Below are 14,885 nucleotides of genomic sequence, written 5' to 3' on the forward strand. Positions count from 1 at the left end.
TTAACACTTGAACGCATGGAAAGGAGAGTTGTAATGCCATTGGCTGTTGAGCCCAAAATAGCAACAACCTTTTGCCAGAATCACGGACTGCACCTTTAACTCGTAATTTTACATATATTGTGTTTTTACTACATCAGCTGACCAATTACCAAGTGGTCAAGTTAAGTGTTCATGAAAAGCACAATCTGTTCTGTGTGGCCCATCCACAAGAGGGCCAATGCACCTTATAAACCTTTTCCTTTCAGTGTGTGAAAAGAACACATTTGACTTCATAGCCCCTTTGGGCCTCCATTTGATACTTGGTCATATAATTAAAGGAATAAAGCTGAATCACTTGAGGCTATTTTAGTTAATGATCACCATGCACTCAGTTCTGATTGAAATGTGGGTTTCATCTTAGTGCGTGCCAGACACTAAAATCAGTTAAGATGATTTTAATTGGGGCTGCATTTGATGATCCTTACGGCTCTCAAAAAAGTTGGAAGTTCAGTATTTGGTCCAGTCGAATTCCCCTTTTCCATTTTTCCTTCACTCCGTCAGCAATCTCTTTCTGGCTCTTCTCCTCTTTCTCCTCTTCCTCTTCCTCTGCCTCCTCTTCCTCCTCCTCCTCCTGTTTTTTCATCCTCTATCTCTCTGCAGGAGCGCCGGTGTGGCTCTACATGCAGGTGGCCCCCATCAGGAACGAGAACGACAAGGTGGTCCTGTTCCTCTGCACCTTTAAAGATATCACCGTCTTCAAGCAGCCAATCGAGGACGAGACCACCAAAGGTGAGCTCTCTCTCCTTATCTCCTCTCTCTATCTCTCTCTTTCTCTCTCTCTCTCTCTCTCTCTCTCCCTCCCCCCTCTTTCTTTAGCTCTCTCTCTCCTTCCCTTCCGCTCCCTTTTTCTCTGTCTTTTGCTATCTAAACGACTCTATAGAGCTCTGTTTGAGATGCCAGTTTCAATTAATTCTCCCCTGATCCCTTTATTCCTAGGGAGCGAGAGAGAGGATGACACAGGTAGGTTAGCATGAGTTCAGTCATTCACTCATTCACTTATCCCCCTGTAGACACGTTTGCCCTTAATGATTTTACACTGATGAATACAGACATCAAGGGAAGAAAAAAATATCTGCAGATCAAGAACAAGCATAAAAAAGAGTGGTTTTATGTATAGCACATCATTCTGTGCTTGTGAAGCACTTACACCACATGTCACTTATCAAATAGGAGCCTGTCTCAAACAAAGAGGTTGAAACTCAAACGCAGAGATGCCGAGCGGGTCTGAAGGCTTTTACAGGGTCAATTAGAGATTTATTTTTTTCCGTTTTTTTTCCCAAACCACGCCCGAGAGCCACAGGCCCCCACGAGAAGCGGCGGCCAAAAAACTACAGACAGACGAGCTGTCAGTTTGCATTTGAGCGCGCTCCGTTCGACTGAGGGTGCGAGCGAGCTGCAAAGCGTGCTGCTGGCGTGGATGATTGATGGGCTGTGTCATATCTTTCTCTTCTTTTATTGCCTCTCTCCTCTTTCTCTCTCTCTTTCACTCTCCCTCTTACTTTCTTTCTTTCTATCTCTCCCTCTCATTCACTTCCTATCTGTCTTTCTCTCTTTCTACCTCTTTCTCTCTCTCTCTCTCTCTCAGCCAACCACTCTCTCCCTGTGGTGCCAATCAGTGCTTCACTGCCCCTCCAGCTTGCTTGCTTGTGCCCCTGCTAAGCTGAAGCGCTTGTCCTTTGACAAAAATCTTGACCTGCCGCACAGGGGAACCTCAGAAAATAGCTCTCTCTCTCTTTCCTGTTGTCTGTCTTTCTCTTTCTCTTCCGTTCGGTCTTACATACTCCCACTCCCGCCCTCTCACTGTCGCACACACACACACACAGCCTTCCTCTCCCTCTCCCCCGTGAGAGGTGAGATGTGTCAGTGCCTGCCATTCGGTGATAGTGCACCTGGGTCTGGCTGTCTCTCAGTGGTGGCTCCCGCTGTGGGGAGCCTGGATCCAGAATCCTTTGCACTCATCGGGGAGAAATGAGACTCTGGGACCTTAACAACTCCAGCTCATGCACACAGATCGGGAGATGGCGAAGATGGCGGTGGTGTAGTCAGACCTAGTGGACCTTGCCACTCCATCCTCACTACTCCCATCTGCCCGTCCTGCAATGTTCTCCCATGTTTTGCCTCCGGCTGTTACCTGTCACACAGACTCAGGAGATGGACCCAGCATTTGATGGACAGGCGTCCCCCATGACTTCCCCCAGACAGCACTCATGTCCCGTGTGGCGAAGTGGTGACACAGATGCCATGTCTATGAAGGGCCACGCCACTCATGCAAAGGGAACAGGCTCTTTGACCGTGTCAAGCTAATCTGGACTGTATTTGGGTGTTTACGTGTGTGGCGTATACACAGCTGTTGTATACAGAAAAAGCTTTTTCCTGCCCCCTAATATCTGCAGGTACTTCTCTACTACCCTTTTAAAGCATACAATCATAGACTTGAAATTTATGTAGTTTAAGGCATCTATCGAAGTGAAATAATTGGACATAACCCCTGATCCAACACAGTCAGCAAGTGACATGGGCTGTTCAGGGACAAAATTTAAACTGAAAGATTGTTGATATTTTATTCGACCATCAAACAAATACAGTCCTCCCTTTTGTGCTCATCAGAAGCTCCGCTCCCCAAATTCAGGGACTCGCATTGCCAAGGAAATTACACTAACAACTGGGCCAGCTGACCAAAAGCAGAATATGGAGGAATCCAGAGAGTCTGCTGTCCGAGGGCCAACGCTTGACATGGGCGGTGGAGATGGTCTAGACATTCCAGCCTCATTCGACGTGGAAGTGGAAGTCTCTTTCTCACAGTTGAAGCAAAACAAATATTATGATATAAAAAATCATCAAACGAGTGACACACAAGCACACAAACACAGCATCTAAAACACAGTCAAATCTAGTGAGAATTAGTTTAGATTGTTTTTACAAAACTACAGTGAATGAAGAGAGAACCATAGGTTAAGCTAACAAGGAAGATAACGTTACCTAGCATAGCATTTCAATTACGCATCAATCCAAATAGTCCCATTGTGCAAACTTGTGTTTTTAGGTCTTCGTGGCTATAAAACCCTTTGCAAACATCGTACATACAAATACAATAATATAGAGCGAACAACGACACTAACTAATGTTAGCTAGGTCGTGGGTTAGCATGCTCTTGCTTCAAGCTAGAAATGAAGTTGAATGTCCGTGGGCACGTAATCTTCCATGACATAGAAAATCTAAAGTTACCTGTCTGTTAAGCAGAAACAGAGCAACCTCTGCATCCGTCCTCATGTCTTCAACTCTTAAAGGTCTGTCCACTCTTGGAAAGCCCCGCTGATGTTAATGCGGCTCTTCACCCTTGCCTGATTATAGCACTTCTTTTTAAATTTTTCTTCTGACCTTCTCCTCTAAGGATGTTTCTCTGCCATCTCTCCTTCTTGACAATGCGATTATGTGGAGTTCAGCACGTTAGCACGTTAGCATGTGCCAGATTTACCATCTCTCTCGCTCCCCCTCCCCTTCCCCGTCCTGTGCACGAGCACGAACACCCCCTGTTGCTACTTGGCTGGAATAGTGTTGTTTTTGTTTGTTTCCCATCTACAGAGCCAGAACTGTGTACGAACACCGGATTTATTTTCAGTGAACACACAGCTAGAGGACCGCAAGGAGATATTCGCTGAATTTGACAAAAGTCGCTTACTGCACCTTTAATGCTGACCCATGTCTATGCTTACCCCAAGCATCTTGAATAGGCTTGAATAATAAGTGATCTGGACCCAGCATTGTGAAAGGCAGCTGAAGGAGAGAACAACAACCTAATTACCTGTGATGAATAATAATGTGGGGAAAGTTCTGCACACCTGCCGCTCTGGTTTCACCTACAGATGGCATGGGTGGTGCAGGCAGCGATGCTGGCGGGCGCCGTCGCAGCACCGGAGCTTACCGCTCCCGTCCGGTCTGAGTCGGTTTGGCAGCGAGGCCTGCAGACGTGGCACCACCATTTTGAGACCACAGTGGAGGAACACTGAGGAGAAAAAGGCCAAGGACTAGACCCTAGCTCTAACCCTAGGGACCTAATACAAATGTAGACTAGGGACCTAATACAAACAAACAAACAAGGCTGACTTCAGTCAGTTTTTTATACAAACGCTACTTGCATAGTGAAACAATGGCAGGTGAAAAACACCCCCTTAGCTCCTTTCAGCTCTCAGCTTTCTTCTTCTGTCGTCCTGCGAGAAGTAAGTGTAGAGCCCAAAAAGATCTTGTTCCCTGATCTGCCATCTGCCGTCACTGTAGCAAATATACCTGTGTCCCACCAATAAAGAGGTGTGGTAATGAGGTCTTGCTAACTTATCATGGCAGGCCCCCCTTTGACAATGAGAAATACATTGCCCCCCAGCACCACGGGGCAGAGATTGAGACACTCATATTCCCTATTAACTGTTTTTAATTAAGAAACAGATTCCCATCAGCTGGTGCATTGCTTTTTCTTGAACATTGTTTCTACATTTGAACAGCCAACATTTTCAATTGAATTTCATCAATCAGTTCAATCAATCAACATTCGATCAACAATCAAAAAATGGTTTGTCCATCAGCTTTTGCATAGCTTTTTTTTAAACATCGCTTCCTCATTTGAGCAGTGAAACATTTTCAATTGCGATGTTATCAGTTCAACTTAAATATTTTATCAGTTAAACAGTTTTTTTGTAATTGTATTTGATCAGAACTCTTGTTTAAAACAGACCAAATCTGGCCTGATCAAATAGGGTTTTTACGATTGGCTATGTATCATTCCATTATTTTGATCGGTTCATGTTAGGCGCATGTCTGTTGTATTAATAATTAGGCTATCTATACTATCTAACATACAGGCTATACTATCTAACTGTAGGCCCTGGCCATATTATTGTATTATAAAAAAGTCTTATTTTCCTGTTTAGTATTGACATGTGTCCCTGTTAGGTGATAAAGCAGTGTTGCTGAAACATTATATCACATAGAAGCCCCAAATGTATAGAAGCCCCAAATATTTATAAAGACAGATCGCTTAATTTGTCAGGTTTCAATGGGGGTCTACTCATTTCTGATGCATACTGTTGGTGATATCTATGACTGATCTCTGATAATTAACTTCTACAGCTAGCTTAAGTGCTGACTTACAGCAGCTGTACGGTAGTTCTTTATGAGATGTGTTTTCCTGTAAAGATGCCTGTTTTGTAATTAGGACCCCGTTGCGTAATGGAGCCCTTTCCCCGAGGTCTATTTCCGTGCCACTGTCTCACTTCACCCCCAGAGCAGACGGAACCCCAGGCATAATGACTATAGGAGTGTGCGTGTATTTCTGTGTGTGTGTGTGTGTGTGTCTGAGTGAGAGTATGCATGTCTGTGTGTGTGGATGTATGTGTCTTTGTGTAAATGTGTGTATACGTGTGTTTGTGTGTGTGTGTGTGTGTGTATGTGTATGTGTGTCTGCATCCTTGTGAGTTTCTATCTATGTGTGTGCACTGGCGTATTTGTGTCTGTGTCAGTGTGTGTGTGTCTGTGTGTCTGTGTGCAAGTGTGTGCATGTGTGTGAGAGTGGGGGGGGGTGTTGGGGGGGTCGGAGGAAGTGATCCCACTGGGAAGGCGTGCTTCACTCACGAGTAAACAGCCACACTCCTGCAGCCTGCCCCACGGGAGAGCCCATGAAATATGCACACGTTGTGCAGCACGCCAGTCCAGGCACACGGGCTCAATCTACAGAGCCCCCCACCTCCTGCTCCTCCTCCTGCTCCTCCTCCTCCTCCTACACCACAGCAGCCAAACATACCAATGTGGGTTAGGTCCTGGATGTCAGTCTACAGATCTGAAGAGCCTCAAAGGTCTGTGGGGCTAGTTTTGCTAGCTTAGCTGCGTTTTAGAACCGTACTACTTACAAGCAGCTTGTGTGTGGATATATGTGTCTTTGTGTAAATGTGTGTGTACTGGTGTATTTGTGGGTGTGTGTGTGTGTGTGTGTGTGTGTGTGTGTATGTTTATGTGTGTCTGCATCCTTGTGAGTTTCTATCTATGTGTGTGCACTGGCGTATTTGTGTCTGTGTCAGTGTGTGTGTTTGTGTGTGTATAATTGTATAATTGTAGTCAGACTTTAATCGCACAAGCGACACACTGCACACTGCAACACAAGTAAGTGTGTGTGTGTGTGTGTGTGTGTTAATTAGTTGAACTTGATTGCTGTTTAAAAAAAGAAGATTGAGATCAGCGGATACGCAGCTGAACTGTCTGGAAACTGGAACCACAATGATGTCAATAACGAAATTAGACCTACCTGCCACTTGGTGATGGGTTAACTCAGTAGCTTGCTTTTAACCCAGGCACACCCCTGCTAAAAGCATCCTCTCTCTGGACTTAGCAAACCAGTCAACCTTGAAACACTGAGGAGGCAGGAGTGTGTCAAAAAGATCCCTAACTTCAACCGCCTCGCTGTAAACCACAAGCACTTTACTCCAACTTCTTTACCCTCTCGGGGCGTGCCATGCTTTCATGAGAGTTGTTTGCGTGCCATGCCGAGCACTCTATCCACTCTCTCTCTCTCTCTCTCTCTCTCCTTCTCTCCCGTCCACCCCTTTCTCTTCCTTTGCTTTTTTTCTGTTATTTTTATTTTTACTTGTCTTTTTCACGCTGTGGCTCATTACTCTGCCATTTGTTTGCCTCCTGCGAGGAAGACACGGCCCAGTTCTGGCCCAGTTCTGGCCCTGTCCCAGGACAGAGCAGCACATCTGGAGCAGACAGCAATATACAGCTGTACACACATAGACACACATATGGACCCTCTCCTGTGTATATATGTGCAAGGGACCCTGTCTGGGGCCTCTGCGACTTGGCACCTCAGCATCATAAAGCTAAAAGCCCCAGTCTAGACTCCCCCTGGACCCCCCCTCTCTCCTCCTGCCATTCCTCCCCCCTCGCCTGTCCCCCTAGTGGGACTCTCCTTGGGGATCTCCCTGGCCTGCTCCGGCTCCTCTTGGTCCCAGAGCAAAGCAGTCAGCTTTCTTCTTGTCTAACCTCCATTTTGGCAGGGTCTGTGTGTGTGTGTGTGGGGGGGGGGGGGGGGCAGAGGCAGAGGAGGAAACATCAAATAGTGATTGGCTTAGTTAAAAGAGTTCGAGCCACACGTGGGGGAAAAAAAGATGACAGAGAGACGGTAACGGAGAGTGGAGGGCTAATTAGTTTGTTTTGCTCAGCACGTCCCAGGAGCTGTGCGATCAGTCCAGCCTCCAGCACCGTGTCTGTGCAGGAGATAGGTGAGGGGAAGGAGAGCCAGAGCTACTGTAAATGAAACCAAGTACTGCATGTGAACCTGAACCTTCAACTCCATAAATATATAGTAATGTATTTATTGATGCTTACATAAGCGGTTCATTCATTAATTACCTTTCCTACCTCAGCAGTAGAGTGATCTGCAGCTCTGCAGTAGAATGATTTCACTCTGTAGGATGGCCGGCCTCGCGGCAATGTAAAATGAACTGGAGGCAGTGTCTCAGGCGTTGATTAGAAAATGGCAACTGTTTATTGTCCAGTGGTAGCCGGCAAAACACGGCAGGATGGAGAAAACAAAACGCAAAGAAACAAAAACTCCAAACAATAATACTCAATAACTCCAAACAAGAATGCTCAATAACTCCAAACAATAATACTCAATAACTAACTCCAAGAACTAATTCAGCGGCAAACTCGTAAAGTGACTCTCCAAAATCGTGAGTCAAACTTCACCCTGCCGCTCTCCAATCTAACAATTTACCTGACGTCAAAAGGGGTTGGAAGTTGTTCCCCTCTCACTCATTCCTCTCAAGATCTGGTCTGCGCGGGTTTTTTATTACCCCGGCCTAAACCAATACACACATAGAAATAATCAATCATCATTAGCACTTCACATAGTCAACCTAAATATCACTCCATAGCTTCTCTAGAGCAATACCCATGGATTTACCCAAACAATAATTTAATATAATTTCTTTATACCCCAACTAATTACCAATGATCAGACACCATCACAACCCCTTTTATCACACCCACTTGGCATGTCCTGTCTGACGTTCCGTACCCACAGTTCAAAGGTCCCTGCCGACTTTCACTCAGGTGGTTCCCCCCGTCTTTTAGACAGCCGTCCACACGCCACCGTACAGCTCCGTACACCGCCTGCCACGCGATGACTGGAAAGCTCTTTAGTCACAGTATGTATGATGTGTGGGATGCCGTCCTGCTCGCGGAGAAATCCGCTAGTGGTGTTTCTGTGAGTTCTGTGTGAATAAACGGTGTGCTCGTACCCCGCACTGTCCAGTGTGTTTATTTGTACCTCGGAATGAATTACCGTTGTGGTAACGGGCAGCCGCACCGTTACACACTCACTGTGCAAAACAATGACATGCTCTGAGAACTACTGTACTATATTGGACATATTGAACGCAAAAATAAACAATACTCAAGTGCTACCTTGATAATTTGTTTAATTTCTGAGTGGTCAGATATGACTCACTGGGGTAGGTGTACGTACATTAGAGAGCGAAGTGTAAACAGGGACTTGGCCAGTTCACAGAAAGCTATGCCTTTTCTTTTTACGTTGATTGTACTAATCCTGCGGCTGATGGCATAATCAATGCATGTCTTCGCGTTATTGCAGAATCAATGCTTAAGTCAGACTTATCATTCTGTGCTCCAGCAGCAGGCAGAATGCGGTTTTAGCCGTGTGCGGTCTGTTTGTGCGTACCATGCCATGTTTTAGCAGTGTGCGGTCTGTTTGTGCGTACCATGCCATGTTTTAGCAGTGTGCGGTCTGTTTGTGCGTACCATGCCATGTTTTAGCAGTGTGCGGTCTGTTTGTGCGTACCATGCCATGTTTTAGCAGTGTGCGGTCTGTTTGTGCGTACCATGCCATGTTTTAGCAGTGTGCGGTCTGTTTGTGCGTACCATGCCATGTTTTTAGGCGCCTGTTGAAATTACGCCTTAAACAGCCCCACTGTGGTATTTCAGTCAGAGTCTGATTCATTGTCTGTCTTCTAAGTCCTCCGTAACCCTGGTCCGGTTTCTCTGATTGACTGGCAGGCAATCATGTAGCAATCATGTAGCAATGCTAAGTGCTGTGTGGGCATGCTGACTAAACTGCCGTCCCTCTCCATATGGTTGGCTTTTTCCCCATGTGCCGATAAAAAGGGCAGACAGTCCAGGCGAGCTATTTTCGTCCACTCCACCAATCAGCCTACACGGCTAATTTCCCCTTCCTCACCCTCTCAAAGAGCAGAGGTATCCTAGTACCCAGAATTACCCTCTGTGACAGGAAGAAAGAATAATAAGAAGAAGAGTATGATGACGATGAAGAAAAAAAAGAGGAGGAGGAAGATCAGGACTTTAAATTAGGCGTCCTTAAGTACTGTGTTCTTCAGACTTAATAAGTATAGTATACTTTTTATAATAGTGCGTGCTGTTTCAAGATGCACTTTGGGTTATATATTGGGTAATATAATACCATGTAGGTCTTTCAGTAGTACATCTTATTCCGTAATTTACATTTTTCCATTATTACACAGAATCACTTAATATAAAGTGGGACTGGGAGAAGCAGAAGAACAAAATGAAATAAAAAAGAACAAAACAAACCCTCACTCTCTGCTTTCCATTACATTGTTTTGTTTATGCATCCACAAGAAGGGTTTAAATCACATGTGAGAACACTACCTAAGGTACATCCAAGAGCTCTAATGCCTCGTCTGAGCAATTCTGGGGCTTCTTTCCTGTACGGCCCCATTTCCCTATATTTAGCAATTCAGTATGAGGAAGTGCTTCTCCTGAAATGGCCCATTTCCTTTATTGTCTGCTTGGCTTTGGTTCAAGAGGCCTGGATGTGCGGGGGTCAGTCCAGAGCAAAGGGAATGGAGTAGGCATAACCTCTGCTGTTAGTGCTGCCTGGCCGTGTGTTTGGGAAGCACACAACAGAGTTTCTTTATTCACTGCTAACTAGTTTGTACTCCGTTTGTGTTCCTGAGGACACAGTGGGCTAGAGAGAGAGAGAGAGAGAGAGAGAGAGAGAGAGAGAGAGAGAGGGAGGGAGAGAGAGAGAGAGAGAGAGAGAGAGAGAGAGAGGGAGAGAAGAGAAAAAGAATCTTCATGATAATGTGGAGAGATTAATGAGCTAGGGCATCAAAGAAGGCACCCTGCCCCAGTATGCACACACACACTCATATGCCCTCACCCGCATACACACACACACACACACACATATGCCGTCACACACATACACACACACACACACACACACACACACACACACACACACACACACACACTCATTTGCCCTCACACACACACACACACACACACACACACACACACACACACTCATATGCCCTCACACACATACACACACACACACACTCATATGCCCTCACACACATACACACACACACAACCACTCATATGCCCTCACACACACACACACACACACACATGCACACACACACACATATATACACACACACACACACACACACAACTACACACACTCTCATAGACACACATGTATAGACATGTACACCCATGGATAAACACACACATGCACGCTTATGCCCTCATAAGCCCATACACACACACACACACACACACACACACACACACACACACACACACACACACAGATATCCTTCTGTTCCATAACATTTTTCATTCTGGAATATTTTTCCCTGGATCCACGTGTTCTGCTCAGAAGTAAAAATAGGGATATGTTGAAAAGAATGCTTTGGAATGACAATACAAAGAATAGCCAAGCCTGAAAGTATAAAAAAGAAGTACATCGCCAAGAAAGGGTGTCTTCACAAAGTGGACAGAGGGATAGAGAGATAGACACACTGATTGAGGTTGCATGAGATGAAGGGAGAGTATTAGTGGAGGAATAGAGATGGAGGAGAAGGAGGCTGATTCTCCTCCGGCTCTCGTTCACAAAAGCAAGGGTGGCCACTGGGAGGATGGAAACGAGTCCGTTGGGAAATAAGTTCGCTGGGATTCTTGTGGCTGAGATTGAGTCTGGGGGAGGGGAGAGGAGGGTACCTCTTGATTATGAGTGTGTGTGTGTATGTATCTGTGTGTGTGTGTGTGTGTGCAGTGGCGTTTCTACATTAGGGGCAGGTGGGGCACTGCCCCACCAGATCCAGATGACGCTGTTGTGCAGAAAGCTCAATACATTCGTACTTCGCGGCAAAATATATATATATATATATTTTTTTAGGCAAAGTAGCGTGAATATGTGTGTGAATAAACTTGACTCACAAGCATTACAGTCTTGTTTTGAAGTAATTTGATTTTTGTGTTTTTCTGTCTGTGTGCTTGATCTGTGAAATGCTGCTCTCCGCTGTCCCTCCCTTTCCGGTGGGACAACGACCCACGCTGCCCCACCGTTACCATGGAAACACCAATGAGCGTGAACCACACAGGCCAAAGTTAACATTGAGCGTTGGGGCACTTTCAAATGTGCCCCACGAAATCTGCCTGGCAACTAGACTGGAATACTGCGAAAACCGCGTACCACACGTGTGCCACAAGCTTAATAAATTATGCAAGTTATTTGAGCTATGTGTCTGTCTAATCTTTTTTACTTTGTTGCAATCATTTTACTTTAATGCTGAAATATAGGCAACATCTTTGTGTTGCGCTGAAGCATGTGAAATGTATTTGAAATAGGATGTCTGCTCCCTGCTGGCACTCAACATGCAGCCCATAGCATATCTTACTGGTCTATATAGGCCTACTGCTTATAATAATGAGCTACCTCTATTTTTGACGTCATACAAAATTGCCCCACCCGGAAATTTCAGGCTAAAATCGCCACTGTGTGTGTGTGTGTGTGTCTGTGTGTGTGTGTGAGTGTGTGTGTGTGTGTGTGTGTCTGTCTCTGTGTGTATGTGTGTATCTGTCTGTGTGTATGTGTGTGTGTGTGTGAAAGGGAGAGAACAAGTGTACATCCAAAAAGAGGGAGAGAGGCTAGTGTTTTTACTTGTATGTTGGGTGTATGTGTAGAAGTATGTGAACGAGACAGTGCCAAAAAAATATTGAAGCCAGTAGAAAAAAAACAAACAAAAACTTGTTTACCAGTTAACCACTTGATGTAAGACGTCGATGTTTTGTCATCGTTTATTGTTCCACACTAAGACATCTCTTTTTTTATCGTTGTTTTTTGCTTTGCAAAGACATTGACCTTATGCTTTTGTTGTTGTTTGTGGCTCCACAGTGAGACATTGTTGTTGTTTGTTTGTTTGTTTGTTGTTGTTGTTGTTGTCAGGATGGACCAAGTTTGCTCGCTTGACCCGGGCGTTGACCACCAGCCGCAGCACTCTGCAGCAACTGCCCCCTGTGAACCAGACGGAGGTCAGCCACAAACACTCACGACTGGCCGAAGTGAGTATCCATCATGCATGTGCGTATTGACGTGACACACACACACACACACACACACACACACACACACACACACACACACACACACACACATACACTTAAATAAGCAAACAACCAGACCCAAATACACACAGTCAGACAGACAGACCACCACTGATACACACACACACACACACACACACACACACACACACACACACACACACACACACACACACACACACACACGTCTATCACCTCATTCTATCCATGGAAATGGCTTGTCTCATGGGCAGTGTGTCTCCTACACATCTCAGGGTAGTCATTAGGTCAGAGGGTCATCCTTACACGAATGGCTAGGAAGGATAAACATATATACATCTCTGCTGTTTAGTTCTATATATATATATAGCACTATATGTACCGTCCTTTAGGGATTTCAAGGAAAGAACTAAACAGCAGAGATGTATATATGTTTATCCTTCCTAGTCATTCTCTCTGTGAATATATATATATATATATATATATAGAGAGAGAGAGAGACACAGAGAGAGAGAGAGAAAATGTACATATTGACCTGATTGTATCTGATGTGGCATGCGCTTAAATGCATTTTTCTGGTTCAAACATGCTATACCTAGTGGCAGAGTGACAACCTAGTCTTCCATACTGCTTTTAGCTCTACTCCATGGGATGCACAGCTGAGCATAATGCACTCTCTGGCCCGCCGTCACTAAAGCTCACTCGCCACTTAGCACTGATGTATGTAGCACGTCAGAGAGAACGTCTTATAGGATCCTGCTGAGCCATCTTATTTCCCACGATGCTTTGCAACCCTGCACGTTCCCTTTTTAATAATGCATTCACTAAGTTAATGGGCTATCTTTTGAAGGGAACAAAAACCACAGGGACAATGCAAGCTGTCCAAGCAATGAGCTACATTCCTTGTCTGAAGAAAAATATGCTATTCTAAGATCTGCATCAAAGTGGTCTTGGGGGCCAGTTAACCTAGATTCGCTCCGAAAGTGACAGTGGCATTATTATTGTTTGTCCCTTGCAGATACAAATTCAAATTGTATGAGGTAAAGATAGGAAAACAGCATACACGACAACTGTTGTTTTGGCTTTAAGTTGCTTGGGGGGCGCTACTAATGGAGCTAATCTAGCTTCTCTTTTCTGTAACCAATCCTGTCTTTCTGTCCCTTTCTTTCTTTTTCACATTTTCTCTCTCACTTTGATCGTCTCTCATCTTCTCATTTTCTTTCCATCTGTTTTCCCTGTATCTCCTGTGTTCTTTTCTCCTTTTTGCCCATATTTCTCTCTTTCCTTTCACCCTTTCACTCTTCCTCTCCCTCTCTCTCACTCTCTCCTACACCCCCCCCCCCCCCCCCCCAACTCTCTAGGCTCTTCAACTGGGATCCGAGATCCTCCCCCAGTACAAGCAGGAGGCTCCCAAGACGCCCCCCCACATCATATTGCATTACTGCACCTTCAAGACCACGTGGGACTGGATCATCCTCATTCTCACCTTCTACACGGCCATCATGGTGCCCTACAACGTCTCCTTCAAGACCAAGCAGAACAACCTAGCCTGGCTGGTGGTAGACAGCGTGGTGGACGTCATCTTCCTGGTGGACATCGTGCTCAACTTCCACACCACGTTCGTGGGACCCGGCGGTGAGGTGATCTCGGACCCCAAGCTGATCCGCATGAACTACCTGAAGACCTGGTTCGTCATCGACCTGCTCTCCTGCTTGCCGTACGACATCATCAATGCCTTCGAGAATGTGGACGAGGTTAGCTGTGCTGCCGTTATGGTTTCCTCCTTCATCACAGAAAGGGGCAGGTGCCCCGGGTGTTTCTAGACTGTGTTGAGGTCTGGGCATCCTCCAGAGGTTTACATTTGGGTCTTAAGGGTGTCGATAATGAGTCTTATTTTTGGAAATGATTTGACCAACCACCCACTGTAGCTTGCTTGTGGACTGAGTTCTTCTTGGTTTAGGGTTTCTTGACTTGATAATTGACTAGTTCTTTGTAAAAAAAATGAATAGTAATGCTCTTTGTAGTCTCAGTTTGGTGTCTTGAATGACAACACTTATAGTTGTAGGCTCATAGTTTGGTCTTCGACTTCCCTGGATCCTTCTCCTTAGTGGCAAATGAAGCTAGAGTATGAATAAAGGGCTATCTAGCACTAGAGGTCTTTCCCCTTCACCACCATTTTTGAGCAGTGCCTGATTTATATTCAAGTGGGGTCCAACCACGGCAAAAGCACATGAACCAGCACGGCACAGTCGAGCAGCAGACTATCTATTGTGCTATTGTTCCAATCTGTACATTCCCTCTCCGGGGACCCTTAGGGAGCGGAGAGCCACACTTAGCTGTGAGCCTGGAACAACGTTTCCACAATACGTTTCCACACATATTGTATTGGCTTGATCGAATCGCGGCCCAAATGGGAGTCTCTG

General features: G+C 45.4%; 1 protein-coding gene across 1 annotated transcript in view; it reads left to right on the top strand.

Moving 5' to 3' along the window:
- The window catches only part of kcnh5a (potassium voltage-gated channel, subfamily H (eag-related), member 5a), a 98,674-nt gene that overhangs the window by 18,545 nt on the left and 65,244 nt on the right, over window positions 1–14,885 (top strand). The window contains exons 4-6 of the mRNA XM_012824688.3: window positions 640–768; window positions 12,326–12,441; window positions 13,824–14,216. Coding sequence (XP_012680142.2) covers window positions 640–768; window positions 12,326–12,441; window positions 13,824–14,216 — 638 coding nt within the window. The remainder of the gene's footprint in view (window positions 1–639; window positions 769–12,325; window positions 12,442–13,823; window positions 14,217–14,885) is intronic.

This window comes from Clupea harengus, chromosome 15 (genome assembly GCF_900700415.2).
Source record: "Clupea harengus chromosome 15, Ch_v2.0.2, whole genome shotgun sequence".
NCBI lineage: Eukaryota > Metazoa > Chordata > Actinopteri > Clupeiformes > Clupeidae > Clupea > Clupea harengus.